The sequence below is a fragment of the Ciconia boyciana genome, chromosome 5 (assembly GCF_034638445.1).
Source record: "Ciconia boyciana chromosome 5, ASM3463844v1, whole genome shotgun sequence".
NCBI lineage: Eukaryota > Metazoa > Chordata > Aves > Ciconiiformes > Ciconiidae > Ciconia > Ciconia boyciana.
Genome location: NC_132938.1, coordinates 59,882,980 through 59,904,618, shown reverse-complemented (window position 1 = coordinate 59,904,618; position 21,639 = coordinate 59,882,980). Strand labels below are relative to the sequence as shown.

General features: G+C 43.1%; 1 protein-coding gene across 5 annotated transcripts in view; it reads left to right on the top strand.

Moving 5' to 3' along the window:
- Positions 1-21,639, top strand: part of ELOVL6 (ELOVL fatty acid elongase 6) — a 76,085-nt gene that overhangs the window by 7,693 nt on the left and 46,753 nt on the right. For 2 of the 5 annotated variants that reach the window (XM_072863178.1, XM_072863181.1), the window contains exon 3: positions 9,352-9,736. The exons of 2 other annotated variants lie outside the window; for them this stretch is intronic. In XM_072863178.1, coding sequence (XP_072719279.1) covers positions 9,352-9,736 — 385 coding nt within the window. Of the gene's footprint in view, positions 1-9,351; positions 9,737-13,374; positions 13,512-21,639 lie in introns of all 5 variants that reach the window. One more of the 5 variants, XM_072863182.1, reaches the window with a different exon arrangement.

Below are 21,639 nucleotides of genomic sequence, written 5' to 3'. Positions count from 1 at the left end.
AAGAGTCTATCCCAAGCCCTTTTCAGCTGACTTTGATCTGCTGACTCTTAGCGATAAATATAGAGATAAAAAGGGGGAAAAATTTGTAAGGGAAAGGCTGTAGTATTTCTGTCTTCATGACTGCGTTAGCACTGGCAGGCTGGTACCCCTGGTGTGTTGGGGGTCCAGGGAGGGGGGACAGACTGACGGGGAATGCAGAGACCCTTCTCTGCAAAGGTGTTGTCAGTACAGAGCTGGAGACATTGGAGGGTACAGAGCTGGGGTTTCTTTTTTTGCTTTGAGGGTAAACTTTTATTAGTGTTTATGAAGCTTCCTGCAGCTTTGAGAATGATTTTGTAGTACAGGGTCCACTGGGACTGCACAAGGCAAGATGACGTAAAACACTTTTTGGAAAGCTTAATCAAGAGAGAGTTTTGATGTTTTTTCTTTTAATGGAGATGGGCAGACGTTAAAACATACTATTATTTTTAAATATAAATTAGCATCAGCTAAAATGTAAAATAAACTTTTCACTGACTCAGACTATATCAGCATGTGACCTATTTGTGCAACCACATTACCTGCATACTGCTACCCAATACTTTTTTTCTTGCCGACTCTTTTGTCAGCCCACTTGAGCCTTGTCCCGGGTTGGAGTAAAAGGGTTTTGCGTTTACGCAGTGTCTACGCAGCACCTAGCACAGTGGTGCCCTGTCCCTGACCAAATTGTCCCAGAACTGCTGCTGCTACGAGCCATGCTGTTCTTGTTTGTGTGGCAGCATCACATCCCCTGGGGCTGGGTTTGCTGGGGGGGGCCGGTGCAGCCCCGTGGGGTGCTCTGCAGGGACACCCAGGTTAGCGTTGTGCAAGCCGGCAGCAGAATGGGCAACAGTGGGGCTGTGATTGCACCCAGGCTAATTCAAGGAGAAAATTGTGTCACTTCATGTGCAGGGTTTGCCGATGTGGTTATTACTGCTTTCAGATCCCAAGTAGGAACGGTACCTGATAACTGCCTTTCACTGTGTGCCTTGCACTATGTGCTCCATCACAAACCCTCAATTGCAAGTCTTGTTGGCTTTTGTGAGGACGTCTTACCCTTTGATTGCCACGAGTCTTACTTATGGACCAGGAGCAAGGTGGAAGGACTCCAAAAACAACATCACCTCGGTTTGGCTAGAGGAGGGACCCAGATCCTGCAGAGCAGACATGCCATGAAATGATGAAATGATGGGCAGATCTTGCATCTGCTGAGCAGTCCTTGACCTTCTGTGGGAAGAGCTGGTATTCAGATTGGGGAAGAAGAGAGGGTGATGCAAGTTAGCGGTTTACTTCATGCCAGGGGACTTGGGGCTTTGCAGAGTACATGTAGGGGTTTATGTACTACCCAGCATGCAGGGGAACGATGATCAATACATCTCTGAGGATGTGGGGAGCCTGACTTCAAACTGAATGCAGCTATAGCCACCTTGTACAAGTCAGGCATTGGTGAGTCAGGCACAGTTCTTCAGAAAGTGCCCGAGTCCCACGATTTCAACAGAAATCAGGGTCCTGTGTAATCTCTGAAAATTGCTCTTTGTGCCTCAGTTCCTCAGCTGTAAAATGGGGAAAAATTCCTTTCTGGGCATATTCAAAGTTGGTTTTTTACCATGTCACAAAGGCGATCCGGAGGTAGTAAGACCCGTATGAGTAACTACATTAAAACAGTACAGAAATCATAATGGTCTTGCAATATTACTATGCAGCTTTACACTTGTATTAGCACTGAAGAATACTTTATTCTTGCCCAGAATGGGGGGCAAAGTTTGTCTCCTTGATTGTGGTAACCAAGGAGTAAGAAGAGGAGCTGTAATATCGGAGGCAAGGCAGTTTATTGTTGGTATCATGGGATTAAACTGCAAAAGTCCAGACCATTCTTAACTGCAAGTTTATGGAGGGAACTGTCCTTCAAATAGACCAATAAAACTTCAGACTATTCAACATCTTCTGATGATAACTTTTAAATAGAATTTTAAAAATTTGTTGGTAATTAGTTTCAGCATCTGAAGCCTGCAGACTGAGTGAAAAATGAATTGGACATCATCCATGATTATGAGCTCCTCAAATTGAATGCGTTGGTTTTGATATCTGATGGCCTCAGTTACCCCTGGACATAAAACTCCAGGTCAGTCAAGAGCATTATTATGGACAAATATCTGCCCTGTATGGCTTGAGCCATCAGTAGTATAAATACACCTGGAAAGAGCAATCCCAGGGAGCGCCAATTAACGTCTTAAGGGGAAGAAACAATGGGCCAAGTTCACCTCAGTAAAAACACCAGAATGATATTATTGAGGAGTCTGATCTTCTGGCTAATGAAATTGTCTGGTTTTCTTTGTTGTTTTTTTTTTTCTTTTATTTTTTATTTAGAACCATTAAGAGGTACTTAAGATGACAGTAAAATCCCCTAAGTGTAAACAAAAGCAGGATGCCAAAGTTGTTGCACTGTCCCATTCAGATAGTGGGTTTATTAACAAATCTTTACAAAATCTGGCTTTTTCCTTACATAATTTTTCTTTTAGCTTTAATTGGGAGTTTTCCCTCTAGGTCTCCTGTTGTGCATCAGCTGAATGCAGGTCCTCTGCAAACATTAATGGGAATTTTGTGGTTTCCAACATATGAAATCTGCAGGCAGGTGAAGGTCCTGGGTTTTCTTCCTTTTTGTTCTCCCTGGAGGGGCTGGCTGTCCAACTCCTTTTCCATGTCTTTGCAGGTCACAACCAAGAGAGGCATTGGTTATTAGCAGGAAATTCTGTGGACACCTTACATTTCAATTCCTTACTTCTTGTTTCTCCGTCCTCCTCAGCTTGACAACCAAGCAGAAAACTCCAAGCTATTTGGTACACCGCAATGATGTATAGATCCTCTTGTCTTCATTAGCTACCTTCGCTTTTGTGAAGACTTTTGCTCCGTTGACACGGTAGCTCTGGGGCTGATGGCTGCTCCGGCCCATGTTAGACCTCCAGGTCTCATCTTAAGGGCGGCTTGCTGGGTCCCCTCTCCCAGGTGTGGACAGGGACCTGGCCTTGTGCAGGGGCATCTCCATGCTCATGGTGGCTGACCCAAACCCAGCAAAACCTGGTGGTGATTTCACTGCGTTGCTGTGTTCACTACAAGCTGAAGCCGTGAGGGTGTGCTAAGTGGAACTGCTGATGAGAGTGCACAGCACTGATTGCAGACCCCTGATGAAACAGGTTGTTTGACAGGTAGAAGTATTTTGAGATGCATAATGTTTTCTTTACGTTATTTTGTGAGGGCATTGCCCCATTACATTTTTTCGTAAGATACTGCTGTTGGCCCCTGTCTGAAACAAGTTACTAACCTAGTTCAACCTTTGATCTGCCCTGATCGTTCCTGTGTGCTTAAACACCCTTTTTTGATCACATGCCTGTTAAAGAAAATACTATTTTTGGTACCAGTCGTGCCAGAACTGTCTGGAATTGACCTTCCCTCTTGCAATGGCTCTGTGTACACAGACCATCAGTTTATTTTGTTAAATCATTATTTGTTGTTTCAGAACTCTGTAAATACTGTGGACTTAAATCCATTATTTTTAAATTGTACTTGGATTGGCAATTCATGCTGAAAATGTGCAGCATTCCTACATACTGCGGCATTTCTGGGGGTCTGATGCTAGGTGAGATTCCCCCTGTGCAAGGCGCTGCCTATGGATGCTGGGGAAAACTCTGTCTTGCCCCTAACAGCTTGTGGGTTTAGTTTAAGACTAGTAGTACCCCAGGCAGACAAAACTCATTCTTGTTTTTGAAAAGGTTTAGATAAATTGTTGCTTGGACTATGAGAGCCAGATCTGTGCATCTACACTGCTGCCGTCTCTGTGACCCAGTGGGGAGTTTTGCATCTGTCCCAGTGGAGGGAGGGCAGCTCCAGACAGCCAAACACCATGGGTAAAAATAATGTTATAGCACTGAAAGGAATCCTTAGTTAATGTGTCCTTGTTCACTGACTTCTAATATCACCAAAAAAAAGTATTTTTTTCATTTTTAACAATCTCCCATAAGCTTTCCAGCATTTTGCAAGAGCTCCCCTCCTGCATCAGTGCTTACATCATGGACAAATTTCAAAATTTAGTTTGCAAGATAGGATCAACACCAGGTGTTCCTATTGCAACACTTCGAGCCAGACTGTCACAAGGCTGTTGTACCCAGGATGCTCACGCTTGTTAGGAAATGAAAGTAAATGTTTTACTGAAAGAAACATTTTGAAAACCTGGCCCTAGATGTTCATGAGAGGTGATCCTTGTGTAGTGATACCCCTGTATAAAGATGGTAGTTACAGGGTGTGCCTTTCCCAGATTCCTCCACGTATGTCTTTTGATCCTGCTCGGGAGGTTTGCATGTCTGGGATCCTGGTATTTGGTGATTACAGACAGTTTATATTACTGTTCCCTCATTCGGTCCTTTGAGCATCCTGCAGGCACTGGCGATGGGATTCGTCTGACCACACATAGATGCCTGCTACGTAAGGTGCCTGAGTCATCTCATCCTGAAATAGGGAGCTGAGAGAGATAAGTTGCGTCCTAAAACCACTCCTTTCTCTGCACCGAATAAAGAGAGACTCCAGGGAGCTAATTGGACCATACTTATTTCCCACCATCCTTCTTCCCTTCTCCCCCACCATGCATTTTCTTCTTCCACATATCTATTTGATTCTTCCTTTTTCGCACCCTTTCCCCCTCCCTCTTTCATTTTCTGTATATCTTTTTGCCATTTAGGAACAGTCAAGCCGGCAGCGTGGGTGGCTGGGGAAGCCCTGTATGCTTATGTAAAACAGCCTGCACAGGGGGAAACGGCTGGCCTGTGTTTTGCTGCTGGGCTGATGGAGCTGGGAAGCGCAGGCCTGACCCTGAGCTGTCTCTGGGTGAACAGAAAAAGTACTGCAGTGGGGTAGTCCCGCTGACGCCTTCCGATGAAGTCGCTTGGCCCTCGATTTCTGGAATAGGGCAATAACAAAAGAAGAAGAGTACTTGCTGGTAGCTTTCCTCAGCCCCCATCATATCCTGGTATAACAGGGGCCTGTCTTTTAAAAGCCACTTCCCAGTCACTAGCTGGAAAAATCCTGAATAAAGTCTGCAGTAAAACTTCTGTTGGCTTCAATGTAAGAGATTTAGTTCCTAAACTTGTATGTGTTGGCTAAATGTAATGTAGCATCTGGTATGTAAAATGATTATGACAATTCACATATTTTGAAATGGTCGTTACTATAAATGGAATAATTGGAAAAGATACTAGACGCATATGAAGAGAAAAGAGATTGTGTCTACATTTAGGAAAAAATACACACCAGGCTCATAATATGGGCAATCCAGAGATTAGGGAGAAATAGTAATTATAAGAACTACCACAGCTTTTTACTGTGTGGTGAACGAGCAGAGCTCCTCCCTGTGCTTTATGTAGTAGCATGCCCTTGATCGAGAAGAAAAATGGACTAGGATAACAAAAAAGGATCTGTTAGCATGTACCGTGTATCACCGTTGAAGCTGGGAATGCAGGTTTTGACCTCAGGCTTTCCAAATGCTCTTCTTGCCTCAGCAGTCCCTGTGGCTTCAGCTGTTGTGGTGTCATGGAGCATCTTCCCTGATGAAATGCCAGTGGCTTCGGGGTAGGCATGCAAAGTATGTTTGCATGAGGGCAGTTTACTGAGGGCGGTCCTTTGGTTTATCTCGATGAACTCTTGTGAGTACGGTGAGCAGTTTTGAATTGTATCAATTAAAATGGCCTATACAATTGAGGGAGGCTTTTGACAGACCACAAGTATCTTGCTTACACTCTTTTACGATTATGTTCCAGCATTTTGTCTTCATAGGCTGTGTCCTGATGACCTTAGTTACGATCCATATTTATTGCTGGCAGAGAGTAGGCCTCTTTCCATTAAACTAGATCATATTGTGTCTGTTTACAGGGGACATGAATTTGGCTTCAGACATCTTTAACCCATTGCCTTGTTTAAGTTTTCAAGAATGAGTCTTGACTCGGTGGAATTTCCAGTAGCTCTTGTGTTGTAAAAATAGCTGTATATCTTGAAAGAGGGACACTTGTGTTCACTGTATTACCATTGAGAGTTATGGTATTTTAGTATCTTTTTGCCCTTTGCGAAGGTCTAGACTGAATCCCACAGTCACATTCTTAGTGAGTTACATGCTTTAATGACAGAAAGCTCTGTAACGTAACATTTCTAACAACGGGAGGGATGCCTTGAAAGTGGTGGATCTCCACAGCTACCCCGGCTGCTCTGAGAGCTGCCCAAAGCCATTGCAATTGGAAGTCTTGCCAGATTAGAATGACCAATTCCCCTGACTTCCAGTTGAGGTCTATCTTCTTAGCTCCCATGTCCTATATGACATTAAAAGAAAGGAAGACTTTGATTCCCATCACTTTTGAGAGCCTCCCATTGCATGTACAGTAAGCCAAAGCACATCAGAAGTAAACTTGGTACCATCATGCATTTTCCCTGGCTGCTGGATGAAATTCTGCCCCTTGAATGTCAGCCAGCCTCTGAGGCAACAGGGACAGCCTTCCTGTCACCCAGGTTGCACAAGGGGGTGATGTCAAGGTGGGTTGCCTTGGGTTTGCTGGCACTGGAGTAGCTTCCCAGGGCTGAACTTTTGCCCTGTGCCGCACAGATGCAACCACCACTACAGGTAGGTGAACCGGCTGCCTGTGCCACGGCTGCCTGTCATGACTTCTCCTGGGGCCGTGACCTCCCGTGGCAGAGTGAAAGGGACCGACAGAGGCAGTAAATCGTCAGACTGCTCCAGCTGCCTTTCCTGGAGGCTGCCTGCATGGCCTTCCTGAAGGCAGTTCCAGAGACGGCTCAGCGTGGAGATGATGTGTCCTTTGGTACTTAGTACCCATGAGAGCATGTATGCCGAGTGCTCATGGCTTGTGTGCCCAAAATGTTGCACCCATGTGGTCTGAGTGGTTTCCTTCTAGCTGCACGAGTGGGGACAAATACTCTAAGTTGTGAATTAGGCAAACATTCCTCTCTAACTTGACTTGCAGTCTGCTATAATGCCCTGCGGTCTGGTCCCTAGACTATCCTGCTCAACCTGCTTCATTCAAAGAGTGGGTAAGGCACCTGTCCGGAGAACTGTAGACTTTCAAGGACCTTCACTATTAAAATTGGTGTCTGGGACTTGTCCAAGTCAGTGGGAGACAAGACTGTGACTTGAATGGGGAGAGGATGTAAATTTTTGTGCATGAGTATATGAGGTGGCTCTAGCATTAGCCGTAGCTTTGATTCCGACAGAGATACGAGTGCTGCTGAAGGCGGAAGTGCCTCAGCACATATGAGTGCTGCTGAGGGCTTAGGCTGCCTTCTGCCGTGTTCTGGGCTGCTGTCTGTATGCTGGAGAAGGCCTTACAGAACAGAAAGGGGAGAGAAATGTCAGTTCGAGTCAGGGTGTGTTGACTTACAGGAGACATTTTGAAGGTTATGGATATATGTTAAGCAGGTATTAAATAGCTCTTGCTTTATAAATAACATTTACAAAAGCAAGTATCCTCTTCAGGGCATCAGAGTGTATAAGAGTATGAGTTAATTAGAGTCTGCATTTTCAAAGTGGCAGAAAAACAGGATTTAGATCAGAAAAACTGCAAACAAGTTTGCTGGTGACTTGAAATCAGGTGACTTTTGTAAAACTTCCTGGCCTTGTACCTTGCTTTTTCTTCCCACTCACTGCTTTCTGCAGCTGTGCCCACCGAACTCGGTGTAGTCCTTTGTGATTTGTGTGACCCGAGAGAGGAGAGGTTCAGACCTGCCGTCCGATGGCCGATTGCAGAGGGGTAGGTCCACCCGCTGATGGGGCATGTTGCAGTGGTACTCCGGGGCACTAAGTCACTTGTTTTGCAGAGAAATGTGGGCTGGCAGGAGGGTGAGCCAGACCACAGGCTAATTTGTAAACAGGCTCAGTGGAGCATTCCATGGCCTGCAAAGTGACCGGGCTAATCCTGGAAACCTGCAGCCTTTATCATGACACCTGACACAGCAGCACGGCCGACCTCCTCTGCTTTACCAGATTTCCACGCTCATGTCTCCGTCTTTCTAAACACAGCACAGATTTTTTCCTTTCCCAGACTTAAGGTGGGGGGGCAGTGGAAGAAATCTGCAGTAAAGCCTTCCCCAAAACAGTATGAAAATGCAGAGGCCCCCTTGCAAAAGGGAGGGGGCCCTCACACTGGGGTGGTGTGTCATCCAGGTTATTGGGGACGTGGCTGTGTCTGCAGCGTGAACAACCTCGCGGTGCATTCAGAAATGCTCGCCTGACTAACATATTGCTTACATTTGCTGACTCACTCTTGCACTGCCTTTTTCTTTCTTGTTCCCTGGATGTGTTGATTTTTATCTCTGTTACTAGGGCTGTGCCCCAGACACTGTATAATCAGCGTGTTTGTGTTTGGCTCCTGTGGCGGTGGGAGGTATCCACATTTGGATACAAGCATTAATATAATTCACCCGCAAGTGAATAATAGCAACAAAACACAGGGGCCTGAACCCCCCCGGTGCAGGAGAGAGGGCTGTGGAACGCTGCTCTCGGGGCAGGGCCGTCCCCAGCATCACTGCCTGGGACTTTGCACCATCAGCTGCCTTCGGTCTTAATGTCTGTTCAGGTCCTGCTCCCCAACACTATTTTGACCGATTAATTTAAATTCAGCCTCGTGCTTTCACCCGTAGAAGATACCAACACAGGCAGCCTGGTTCTGAAAGCGCTTTCAGGGTGGGAGCCATACGCGGGCATGGCTGAGAACCACGGCGGAGCTGCCGGGTCCTCGCTGTCCTGGTTTTGCAGGAGGCGTGTGGGTGATCAAAGGCCCTGCTTACCACCCGCCCTGGTTGTAGGGTGCTCCTGCAAGGGCTTCATCTGGCTTCTCCTCTCCGGCTGAGTTGCGGCAGCCCTGTGCCCTTGCAGCCCTGCTTGCTTTCTCACTTTGATCTTCCACCCGGAGCCACTAAGGGTCCGTCTCTCTTGCCACTTCAGAGGATATCTGTTCTTCATGTGCAATGCTCGTGTACTTCTGGAGGTATGGCTCATTTCCTGCACGTCTTCTGAAATACCAGTGGTCTTAAGTGACGCTCCTAAATGTTTGAGGAGCTGGGTTAGTATGCAAGGACAATTATGTCTTCAGGTTTTTTCCCTTTACAGCCCAGGCTCCTAAATTTTGTCTATGGGTATCCCAGATGGTTGCGACTATCTTGTCTTCTCAACCTCTTCTGAACAGGCCACCGTTTATTTTTCTTGTCCAGCTTGCTTAGGGCTAGTTTGAAGCCCATCTCATTAAGTTGCCATCACATAACGCTCTTTTCTCTTTTTTTAATCAGATGATGTCCAATGTTTTCCCAGCAGTCCTCATGCAAGGAATGACATTGCATGGCCAATTACCAGGGAACTAATTAGCAGACAACTTCTTCCCTCATGGTTCAGAGAGCGTTACATATGCATTCCCAGGACATCGTACCACACAGCATCATCTTGCAGCAGCATTGCTGTGAATGAAGCGTGCTTTTTCCCTCCGTGCCTTTTCCTGCTCATCAATTTTGTGTTGGACTGGGAGCAGACAGACGGCGCTCCCCAACATCACCAAGCAGAATCCAGCACCGACGGTGCCTTCGAAACCCTCCCTGCGTTGAAACTACAGCCCCTGCCTGCCAGTTCTGCACAGCGGTGGCAGCTGAACAGAGGCACCCTTCTGAGTACCCGGGCACGGTAGCTTTGCTTTAAGGAACTTCAACCTGGAAAGGGCTGTCTTTTTGGTTCTTTTTAGGCATGACTGATTTTTTCAGGCTAACCTGTATTTATGGCATTTCTTATTGCGGGTTTCAGTATTCCAGGTTCAGTGAGATGAGTGATACTTCTCATTTACAAACAGAAATTCTAGGTTTGAAGATCTTGGCATTTTTCATTGTGACTTTTGTAAGTGCTGGAGGTCATTAAACACACAGCTTCTCTGGTATCTTTTCCTGTTAGCTGTTTCTTCATAGCGGAAATGACTGTCAGCTTCTTGAACCAAGCCCTGAAAGCCCTCCAGGCATTTCAGTGGCAATACTAAGGACTTGTGACCAGCTTTACTCACTCTTGGATTTACGTTTTTGTTATTGATTCTGAATACATATTGGACCAAATATATATGCACACAGTATCAGGGGGGTGTGTGCTTGTACTCTCCCCACTTATTTTTACTGATTCTCAAAAGCGGTGCCTGGCACCTTGGACCCATGCAGTGGGGACTAAATGATGAGCAGAGCTGTTGTTTTACATTAAATTAGTCCATCTTCTCTATCCCAGCTTCCTCTGAATTTTTGTTATATTTACTGCCAAAGAGCATCTGGCATCACCTATTTGTAAATCATAAATTTAGATTTATTTTACCCAAGTAAATAGAAACCAGTCCCAGAACAGACAATAATACGAGAGCTTTAAAAAAGATGCCTAATCTTTATCAGTAAGTGGTAGCACGTACTCTGTTGAGATCTGCTCTACTAAAATATTTCTTCATTTCTGTCGCCTAAGGTGAGCAATAAGCTTTTTCTTCAGCACGGCAGTCTGTCACAGGACAGGGGGAGCAGCAGTACTGGAGCAGATGAGCTCTCCTCCACCTCCAGACTGCAGCACCTGCTCCCGGTGACATTTTTATGTCCCCTTGTGCAGCTGCATGATGAATTTCTGGGATGAATAGCTGCTTCAGTGCGGAGTTTAAAATGGAAACCAGGACTTTGCCACCCAACTTTCAAATCCCCTCTTTTAGAGAGTTGAGGAGGAGGCTTTGTTGCCTTACCAGGGTACCCTTGCAGGCTGGAAACCTTAAGCCTGCTCCCACCCTGGCTGGCCCCCACACTGCTGGCCCTACAGCTTCGTGCCATATCCCCTTCCCGGCCCAAAGCTGGCCACTTGTCTTTTTGCTTAAGAGAAAGGAAGAGATTTGTACCACTGGAAGATGCCTTGGGCTGTGGGCAGAGTCAAGGATATATCCATATATTAGTTACATGGATAGTTAGGCCAGATTCTCCAGTTGTTTATTTTACAAGCATGTTGAGACATCTTAATGCTGTTAGAGGTTATTAAGTCTAAGTTGTTAAGTTAATTTTAATGACTTTAATAGAGCTTTAGCATTCATGTTTAATCCAGTACTACTTATTGGCCTACATGGTATGTTGATACTTTTTAAAGCTTCAGACTTGGCAGCTCTCTGAAAGAGTACTTGTATTTCCCAGATACTTGGATGAATTTCTTTATGCTGTTGTTAACCAATGTAGACTTCAGCTCTGCATATGAGCTAAAATTTAAAACCATCTGCAGAAGGGAGCCTGATGATGTAGTCGTAAGCAGCATCACTGGCTGACTTTGAAAAGGGGGCCTATATGTGTCTGCCAGGTGGAGGCATGGGGTGGAAGGCTGATGGAGAGAGAGAAACAAATTTGGTTTGGTTCAAATGAGGCATAAAACATTGTACCAGCCGAGGAGGTCTGAGAAGCTGCCCAACAGACCATACGACCTTGTTCACTGAAACGGAGCCTGGCTCTGGATGCTTTCAGCCCTCTTCAGATTCCCAGGGAGAAACATCCTGCTGGTTACAGCACAACAGAATAAGTAGCAGTCACCACTTTTTTCTCTGTTGGTTGAACATCTTTTCTTTTGGCATGAGTGCTTCTCCAGCAATTCAATTTTAAGTTTCAAAGTTTCTGGACTACATTAACGTTTAATCTGCCCTCTACTAGCTGGCAATTTCTGTCCTGATTTGCAGTGATTAAAAATTAATCTAGCTAGGATTTGGTGGTACTCCAGGATTCAGGCATTTTGATCTTGTAAGTCAGGTTTTAAACTAAATGCACATTACATATACATCTGCTTTATTTAAAAAATAGAATCAGTATTCCATCTTTAAAGCAAAGATTATTCATGATTTCCTGGTTTATTCAGAATTGCAGGCGTATCACTGCAGCAAAGCAATCAGAGCATCTTTCAATTGACTGTTCATCCCTTTGGAGGGATACCTTTTGTGGTTGGTATCAGAAACATGTACAAAAGGAGATTTTAACCTATGACTGCTACATTTTTGCTATTGTGTTTTGGCTAGCAAACCCGTCCCTGCCACGCTTTGCTGAGGCAAAGCTTCCACTAATGCTGTAGGACAAGTTTTCTTCTTTACTATGAGCAGCCGTAACAGAATGCTAACTTAAAAAGAGAAGAGATTCAAAGACTTGATGGAAAGACTTGATTCTCTTACGGAGATAATCCTTATGTGATTTTCCTAAATATTTTATCAGGTTTTTCTGTCTCTTGTTTTCTTAAGTGTACGTTGGCACTAAATGCCTGCTGACCTTCCTTGGATCAGCTTTCATTGTCTAATAACTTGAGGTAATGTGTGCAAATCCTGGGATTTACATATTTGACTGATTTATGAGTAAATACCTCTCAATCTCTGTTTAAATCTCCTTGAGTCTAAAGAGGTGCTGATGTGGATACCCCACAGATGTATTGCAGTCACATTGCAGGTACTTGCACGTAACAGATTTTGTTCATTAACTCTTCCCCAGTTATGACAAAATACTTTTGCACCAAGTGGAAGCTCCAGTTTGGGTATTTTCCATCAGATCTGTGCAGTTTTTGAGGAAGTTGTACTAAACCTGTTCTTCTGCAAATATTAACACAATTTTGGTTTTTTACAAGTATACCATAATTAGCATGCCTCTAAATTCTTCCTGGCAGTTTATTAGTTCATGAAGGGCTACAGCATTTTCACTGCTTAAATTCAGTGGTTAAGGAGTATATGATGAAACCCATCTAACCAAAGCTGGAGTCTTCAGTTCCTGGTGTCAGTGCTCTCCATCCGTATGACTTTCTTGGCTCGCTCCTTGCCTTTTTCAGGTTACGATCCGTTTAGCTTAAAACATCTTTTGATCTTTGGCTTGTAAACAAAAGCAATAAACACTTCTGTAAAGCATCCAGGGCTTTGTGGAGAGAGGTGTCTGGTTGTGCCATTAGGTAACTGTTTTGTGAAATAGCTTATCCCAGTAGACATTGGCATGTATTTAAATGGTAATCCTATTTCTAACCCAAGTTAGGTAAATGAGTATGTTTGTATTTGGACTCCTCACCAGAAGTTAGTGCGTTATCTGGTAGGCTGCAGTCACTCTGATGACAAACATTGTTTTATCACCCTTGAGTAGAAAATAGTACCATCCTTGAGTAGCACCGTGCAGTGTCTCAATTTTATGGCACTGCTCAAAAGCAAATGTAACGAGCATTGCTTTGTAGAGGCTTACCGCACCTGCGGTCACTGACACATGGGGATAAACCCCCATTTCCACTTCACTATGTGTTGTGTGTACTCTGTGTTTTTACAGCGTCGCATTTGATTCCATACCAGCCTGGACTGTGGTGAGGTGGTACCCTTTCGCTGACTTCTGGGAGCTGCTTCCAGTTCACCTCAGGATGAAGATCCAGGAAATCTGCATGCACAAAGTGAAAGATTCAGGCCCAGGTTTCAACTATAGTAGAGTTTTTGAATACTGAAAAGCTTTGATTTTGATTCTTACTCATCTCTTACAGTGAATGTGAACTAGATCTAAAATCCCAACATGCTGTACATTTTAAAGTTCGGATAAGTTCATTTCACTGAATTCAGAGAAGGTTTCAAACCTTTCAGGGTTACTTTTTCCAAGTGAAATGTAGAACAACCGCTGTTACTGTTCTTTTCTATATAATTTTATTCTGTAACTTCTCCAGCAATATGTTGGGACAGTACATTTTTGGTGTCACTTGGGTAACCATCCCAAGTCTGATAAGAGGTTAATTTGGGAGACCTAAAACAATTCTTAAGCCTGTGCCATTGTAGCAATGTGGGCTGGAATATAGTAGCAAAGTTTTCAGCATTTCACTTCAGTGCTTTTCTGCAGGTAGGTTTGTAAGTCAGGACCAAGTTTTAAGTCAAGTAAGTAGGAAGTGAAGCATAAAGTACAGACTTCCAGAAGCAAAAAGCTTTTAATGAGATGTGAAATGTTCTCACCTTGCAGAAAAAGCTCTCCAAAGAAAGATCACCATTGTCTTTAGGTTATTCTGTGGGTAGGGTTGTACTTTCTCTACTAACAGCTAATCTCTAATACAATTACTCTTCAGTTGTAAAATAATCATTTTACTTGAGACACCAAGGCTTCCTTCTCTTATTTGGTACTTCTTTTTGCTCTCCATGGGTGGGACCATAATAACTGTCCTAACCATACAATAGACATAGCAGACCAAATATAGGTGCAGTAGTCTTTTCCCAAAGCAAAGGTTTTCCTACAGATCAAATAACGTAAAATCAGAAGCCAAGTCCCTGAGATCAGTGAAACTTCAACACATGATGTGTGGGAATCTGTATGCTCTGCATGGGACTTCACATGGGAGTTAAGTGTAGAGACAGACGTAGCTCTGTATTTAAATGGTAATCTTTTAGAAGGTGATAAAATCATATCTTAAGCTTTTACATAAGCTGTTCCTCGGTAACAACAGGCGATGCAGTAACCTGCACAGGTTGGTGTGACCAGGCTGGAGTACCCAATACAGAATTACAATAACGCTGTTCTTTACTATCTATCAGTAGAAGAACAATGGACAACCCAAACTGCAAACTCATGTAGACACTGGGTGCTCTTTCCCCAGTCCCATGCTTGCAGAACTGCACAGAGATCCATCTGTTCTTCTCTGCACTTCAGTGTCTATGTGGGGAGAGAAAAATCACAGGTTTGTGATGTTTTTAGGGTCAATCACAGTTTTCACAAAAGGCAAATTTTGAAGTAATTTTAGAAGATCATAATGAATTAATTGGCTGGCTCTGTACTTTTAAATTGTTGTTAGGATGGTTACATAATTCTGTATTAGATTTAGTTCAATTCAGTATAGTTTAGGCAATTAAAATAGCTGGGAAATAAGCAGGAAGACTGGAGAAGGAGTCCAGGAGAAAAAAAAATCATCAAAACCTCCTGGTCTACATCTCAAAGGCTTAGAAAATCAGCTTCTTTGCGAGGGACTTCAAGCTGCCATTTCCTGCAAGGCCAGGAGGAATTCGCTGTATTCTGTCTAATCTTTTTGGATCACTCCTCACAGCTCCCAACTGTCAAGATGGCTAAACCTAAATGTGCTTAATGGTCAGTAGAAAATGGCCTTTTATATTGAAACCTCTTCCTCTTAGTCCAGGACAGAGAGAATTTGAAAGGAAAGAAGAGGACAGTCTTTGAGGCATAGTCTGGACCTCTCTTTGCAGACCTGATTAACCTGGGCAGCCCTTAGCAGTTATGGTGCCTGCCTTTGTAGGGTCCCTTCAATGCTGGGTTTCATGTAAACAGAAAACAATTAGAGAAGAAATGTGGTGCTGTATTTCCATTGCATTTCCTGTGCAAAACTGTGGGCTGAGCCATTTGGGAATTTTCCCCTCCATTGCACCCTTGGTTGTGTGAGGTGTGTTAATTGACTTTACGTGATGCCCCCACACACACCTGCTTGGAACTGATTTAGGCAACCCGCCTCGCATAATGAAAAGTATTTCAGCTCAGTGTGCTATCTAAAAATACTGAGGGCTGGATTCAGTCCGCGGTTGTGCAAGAGGAGGTGCAGAGAGATTGTGCCCATCTTGCCAGCCGTGGGAGGGAGGTGGGACGGTACAGGCTTGGCACTGTCCTCCTTGCAGGCATTCCCAGAGAAGGATCGGCATGATTACAGCTTGTGCTGGCTCCAGGAAGCCACACTGCATGGCTGGGGAACCCGAGCTGCCTGTCCCAGCCGTTTGGTCACGCAGGGTGTTGTGTGTGTTGCACAAGTAAACGTTATCATGCATAATCCTCTGAGCGCTGCGGAATGAGCTGCTCTGCTTGCCCTGGGGCTTCCTCTTTGCTGCCATGTCGCAGTAGTAATGATGTAGCTCCAAGACCACCTGAGGCAGGCAAGTCCTTTGAAAGTTTAATAAGTGCCAGCAAAATGAAACTAGGATATCAAGATACCCATAAACTCTGGAAAGTTCAAGGAATTTGTGCATAATTAATAGCAGTAATCAAAGCAGAGCAGCAGGTGGACATCAGTCTTTGCTTTCTTTTGGCAACTGCTTGATATGTCCATTTTCTTGACTGAGAAGAAGAGAGGCCAGAGGCAGGTTTAAATGCTATCAAACTCTACTGAAAATGCCACTGGTAAGTTTTATCACTGATGAAGATGTCAGAATTGTATCATACTTTCATTTGGCCTCAGAGATGCATTAGCTCTGAGGTATCCGATAGAGGAATTTGACTGCATATACATGAGCCAGAAAGCTTCTAGAATTGCCCAAGAGGACTAAGATCTTTCCAGAACTGTGTAGTGGTAATTCAGAGCAAGACACAGGAGACGGTTCACTAAGACCCCCTGTAAGTCTGCAATTAAAAACTATAGGTTTTTGTAATACTTGCTGGATTATTCATCTGGATTATACAGCAATATGTAGCTGTGATGTATGTATGGATGGATGCATACATGTACACTTCTGAAAGGCAATTTTTATGGAGAAACAATGAAATAACACAGTAGGGGGATTACTGCCAAAAATGTTTTGTAAGCCGCAGAAAGTGAAAGAACAAATAATACCATGTTCTAACTCAAAATCAATTTTTAAAAAAATTTTTATTTGGCTGGTGATACAGGCACTCTTTGGCAAGGTGATTCTTCTCAGTATTACTGAGATAACATGTGTGAAGATACCGTCGTTGGCTTTAGAAGTTTCTATGTGAAGTGCCACTTTCCTTCTGCCCCATAAGTTTTCTTTAAAAAGCATTTTATGATCATCCAACATGAAATATGACATTGGATTGATAATATATCCACAAGCATAGAAAAGGATACCTTTTGAATCTACATGCATGGTGCAGAATTGGTCTTTTTACATAGTTGTATTGGAGGAATGGTATTTAAATTACAGCCTAGAATAATTACGGGAAAGCAAACAATTACATTTATGCATCTAACACTTTAGAAGTTCAGTTTCTTACACATATTTGCTGCATAAGTGTCACCTTGCTGGAACTTGCACAACCAGGTGATGTGTTCACTTGCACAATCAAGAGCAATTCAAACACGCAAGAGGACAAAGATAAAATTGGTTTTGTAATGATAAAGCCAAAGGCCTTTATTTTTGTACAATTAAAATTTCACCTTGAAATTGCGTAGTGAGTTGTTTGCACAGCATTTACTTTGATTCTTCAGCCGTCTTACCCCGAGAAGGATACGTAAAAGATGTGTTAAGCAGGTGCTGAGCTGCAGTTTGTTTGGAGCCCTTTTGCGCCTTGGTGCTTACTTCTGATGAGACAGTGGTTAAGATCTTAGGCTGTGCTTTTAGTTGTAGCCATCCTAAGTTTTTCTTCTTTGTTATTTCTTCCCAAGGGCTGAGAATGACCTCCAGTCAGACATTTGTGGGTAGCTTAACCATTTTTCAGTTTGTCTTGTGCCGCTCAGCTGGTGAGTGCTTTGGTATTTGTGTTTTGTAGCCAAGAAGGAAGAAATCCCAGCTTTTCTTGATGTTTTAAATCTTTGGTAAAGTGCCTTGTAGAGAAAACAAGCACACACAGCCAGTGTTTATGGGCTTTAATGGTACATACAAGGGTGCCAGGAGGTCGCGTGATTTCAAGCAGCTTTTTTGGAGGATGTGTCTGTGCATCAGCTCTTACTATTTTAGGCAGGTCAGGTTTTTCCTTCCACAGAACACGCTCGAGTCGATGTCCAAAGAGGCAAACACAGAAGAAAGGCAAAAGATTGTTTTGGATATTGAAAAAAATATTATGCATATTTCCAGCATTGATAATGTTATTGGGAAGATTGGAGAAGTTGTGAAAGGGCTCGCAGATGATTCAAGGGCCACTGCAGATGCCCTCTGAGGAAAAACTTAAGCATTTATCTGCTGATTTTATCCAAAATTGGCATGTTAGCGCTGGAAAGGAAAAAAAAATACTGAGCACTAAAGAGCTCTTCCATCTTGAAAAGGGAGGCTGAGCAACTCTCTGTGCCCGGGAGGAGAAGTCCTGTGCACAGCAATTGTGACTAGTAATAAGTATGATTATGCATCGGAGCGAATTAGTAAGGGAATTGGTGCATTCGTATCTGGATTTCTTCCTCTCAAGAGCAGATGTCTCCCTGGAAGATACACCTTAGCCAAACCTAGCTGCTTGAGCTCAGTGTAGGAGTTGCTAGGTTAAATGTGAGGACTTGAGACACTCAGAAAGTCAGATGAGATGATCGTCCCTTCTGGTCTTTAAGCTGTGAATAAATGACTGATTTTGAAGTGTTGTCCTGATCGCTTTAATATAAACACACACCAACCAGCCTTGTAAGACACGTGGAGAGCTACATAATGAGAGCACTGTAAAAGGTTTTGGCACCTTGGAAGATTTTGCGCTTTTTGGCAGTGTTTCCTGTCAATTCATCTTAAGATAGTTGCATCTTTAGAAAAAGCATGTATTCTTATAAGTCCCTACCTAGAAGCCTTGAGTGTTGAGCTTCTGGAATTTCTTGAGTGAAACAAGATCAAAGAATTGTATTAATCTAACTCCCATGTACATTTTCTCATTTGTAGCGTTTCATGTGTTATCAGCACTGATGGTGGCATCTCTGGGAGATAAGGCTCATCGCCACATATACAACTGCTGGAAACAAGCTGTGTCTCTTTCTTTGCTCTTACTCACTGTCAGTCCTGGGATCAGCTTAAGTATTAATTTAATCTATTGCCTACAAAATTTTATTACATGCTATGGATTTAACAATGCTTATGGATACCATTGCCTGGCATTTCATACTGGATTGTCATGTTCATTTACTTATACCTTTGCCCAAATTCATCAGCCAGAAGGTGAAGCTCTGAAAGTGAGGAATCGAAAAATACTGTGGCCATTGAGTTTTGGTTATGGATAGCAAACCATTTTTTTTCTGAAAGCAAGAAGTGTTGGCAGTGGATAAAGCCAAAGAATGACATGTTTTTGATCAAATACTGCTCCTTAGAGCTGCCGTTGGGGCTTCAGAAACCAAATTTTCAGATATGATAGAACTAAATCCTTGAAAAGAAAATGATTAAACCCTTGTCAAGTAAGTTTGTATCAACATGCAATTTTCTGCCTGATAGCTTGAACTGAATTGAGTGCTGTCTAGTTTCTTTTCCATAAGGCACCAGCTCTGAGGTTTAATGATAGCAATTTAAAGGCATCTTTGCTGATTCCTTTGTGGGCAAACACAAAGGAGGTAGGCTGGGGGCATCATGTCTGAATGCTGTCTGCCATCACAAGAGTGATGAGCTGAGTCTGAGAAAATAGTTTTGGGTTCTTTTCTGATTAAATGCCCTCTCCTACCAGTACTTCCCAATATCAGTATATATACAGTGTGTATATACAGTGTGTATATACAGTGTGTATATCCCTTTCACACAGTGCAAGAGACATAGATGGTCCAGATAGTAAATTCCGTGAGCTTATCTTTCCTAAATATGTTAATAAAAAGCCCATTCTTGGCCTCTTCTGGAGCAAAGGCAGGAAAGTTTATGGCAGGCAGAGGAGAGGAGGCTGCCTCTTACGTAAAAGATGTTGCCACAGTCTGGCTCAGCTCCGGGCCGTCCCCGCTGGTGCTCTGATCTGGCAGCAAGTGACCTCATGCTCTCTGCAGGGACGCAGTGACTCAGTAGCAGACGGATCCCACATAAACACCGTAGTGCTGATTGGCGAGCGGTCAAACACAGCAGCCAGCAGGGATTTGAACACGGTGTCTGCTCTTGAGAAAAGGAATCAGAGGCAAAGAAAAAAAACCCCTAAATTGCTGGAAATCTAAAAAAAAACCCAACCCACACAACAACCTTAGCACTACATTAATTTGCTTATTGAGATGATATCTGTCTATCTCTCTTTCTAGTAATCTCATCCACTGTTATTTGATATGTCTCATTTTTGAAAGACTAGGATTTTTTTTTAATAAGAAACTAACAAAATCACTATGTTAATTAGTCAATTGTTGTGGAAGCCGGCTGCTTATTTTAGTTTATTGAAGGAGTAAAATATGCAGTTAGGTCAGCAGAGACTAGCTAAGCCTTGTAAAGCTGCTTATGTTGTATTAGAGAACCTGTAAAGTAAGGGGAGGCTCATTATTTCTTCTTCAAAGTTATTTCAGGAACGTCACTGTGAAGTGCAGAACATCCCACTTTAGAAGAATCCCCAATACAAAAAAAAAAAAAAAAAAAAGAAAAGAAATTATCACTGCAAACAGCAAAAAGATCTGTCAGTAGGAAAACAGTACCATAGCTTGCTGTTTGAAGAAAAATACAAATACAGAATAAAATGCCCCATTTCTAGAGAATCAAAGTGTAGTATTCAAGCAGTGCTATTAAAAGTGCACTCTTTTCCTGTCGAGTCTCTGCATTCAGAACGATTTCAGTTTTGCTACATCGAGGTAATCCTTCTATCACCTTTGCCTTGTAATATCAACATGTTTTGGAAACTGCCGGCCAATCTGTTTGGATTAAGTATTGAAGTCAATAAACAAATAATTTCAATGCGGTTATACTTAAGATGACAACACTGACTGACAGCGTGGCTTCTTAGATAAAAGTACTAGCCACTCATCAAGATGCAGTATTTAGTCAAAGGTTTTTTGGTTTGAGCCTTTTTTAGCATTGAGGGGTTTACTGAGAGAGGCTGTTCCAGACGGGGTGCAACCAGGGGTTTACTTCAGGACCACAGGGGTGACTCCATATCCCAACTGGAGATGGTCAAGTGAAAGCACGGAGCAGCTGGGTTGTTACTGAAGGGTGCACACATAACATGGGGAAAACCACATGCTGGTGTGGGGTTTGGAGGGTTCTTAACTAATTAGTGAATTGTTTGTTTGGATCTGATGTGCGACATTCATTACTCTGCTGCACATATTTGTGTGAAAGCTGGAAGTGGAGGAAAAAGACTGCTGCTGAGTGGGCCAGTAGCTATGGAGTTAAGGCTACAGGATGTAATGTGAAAGTTTCCCTTTGAAACGTGCATGCAGTGAGATGCTTAACCTTGCATATCTACTGCTGTGTCAAGGTTTCCAAACTGACTAATGGTTATAATGCCTCCCCAATAGGTTCCTTGTCAGAAGCACCTTATGAGGGTCTGATTCGTAAAAGGTACCGAGCAGCTCCACTCTAAAAACCAGACTCGCTGCAAAGATCTTGGCATTTGAAAACTGCAGGCATGTACAGTCACTGTCCCCTGTGAAATCTAAGACAACACTGCTCAATAAATTCTTCTTGGCTGTTTCATGTATTGTCAATTGCTGATGCCCAGTCATATACATATATATATATATATGTACATGTGTATATATATGTATGTATGTATAAGTAAATATATGACAGCTGCCCAGTTAGATGAGTGACTGATTTTTATCCAAGCTGTGACCCTTTTTAAAAAAAAAGAATAAGCTAGAATTACTATCTTATATGATGTGACTTTCAAAAAAATGAGCACAAAACTGAAACCTAAGCTTTGATCATTATTTTTAAAATTTCATGGAATACCAGCCCCCTACAAGCATTTCATTTATCCTACATCTGCACACATGGACATTTGAAGACCATAGCCCATAACTACATTTGAAAGAGT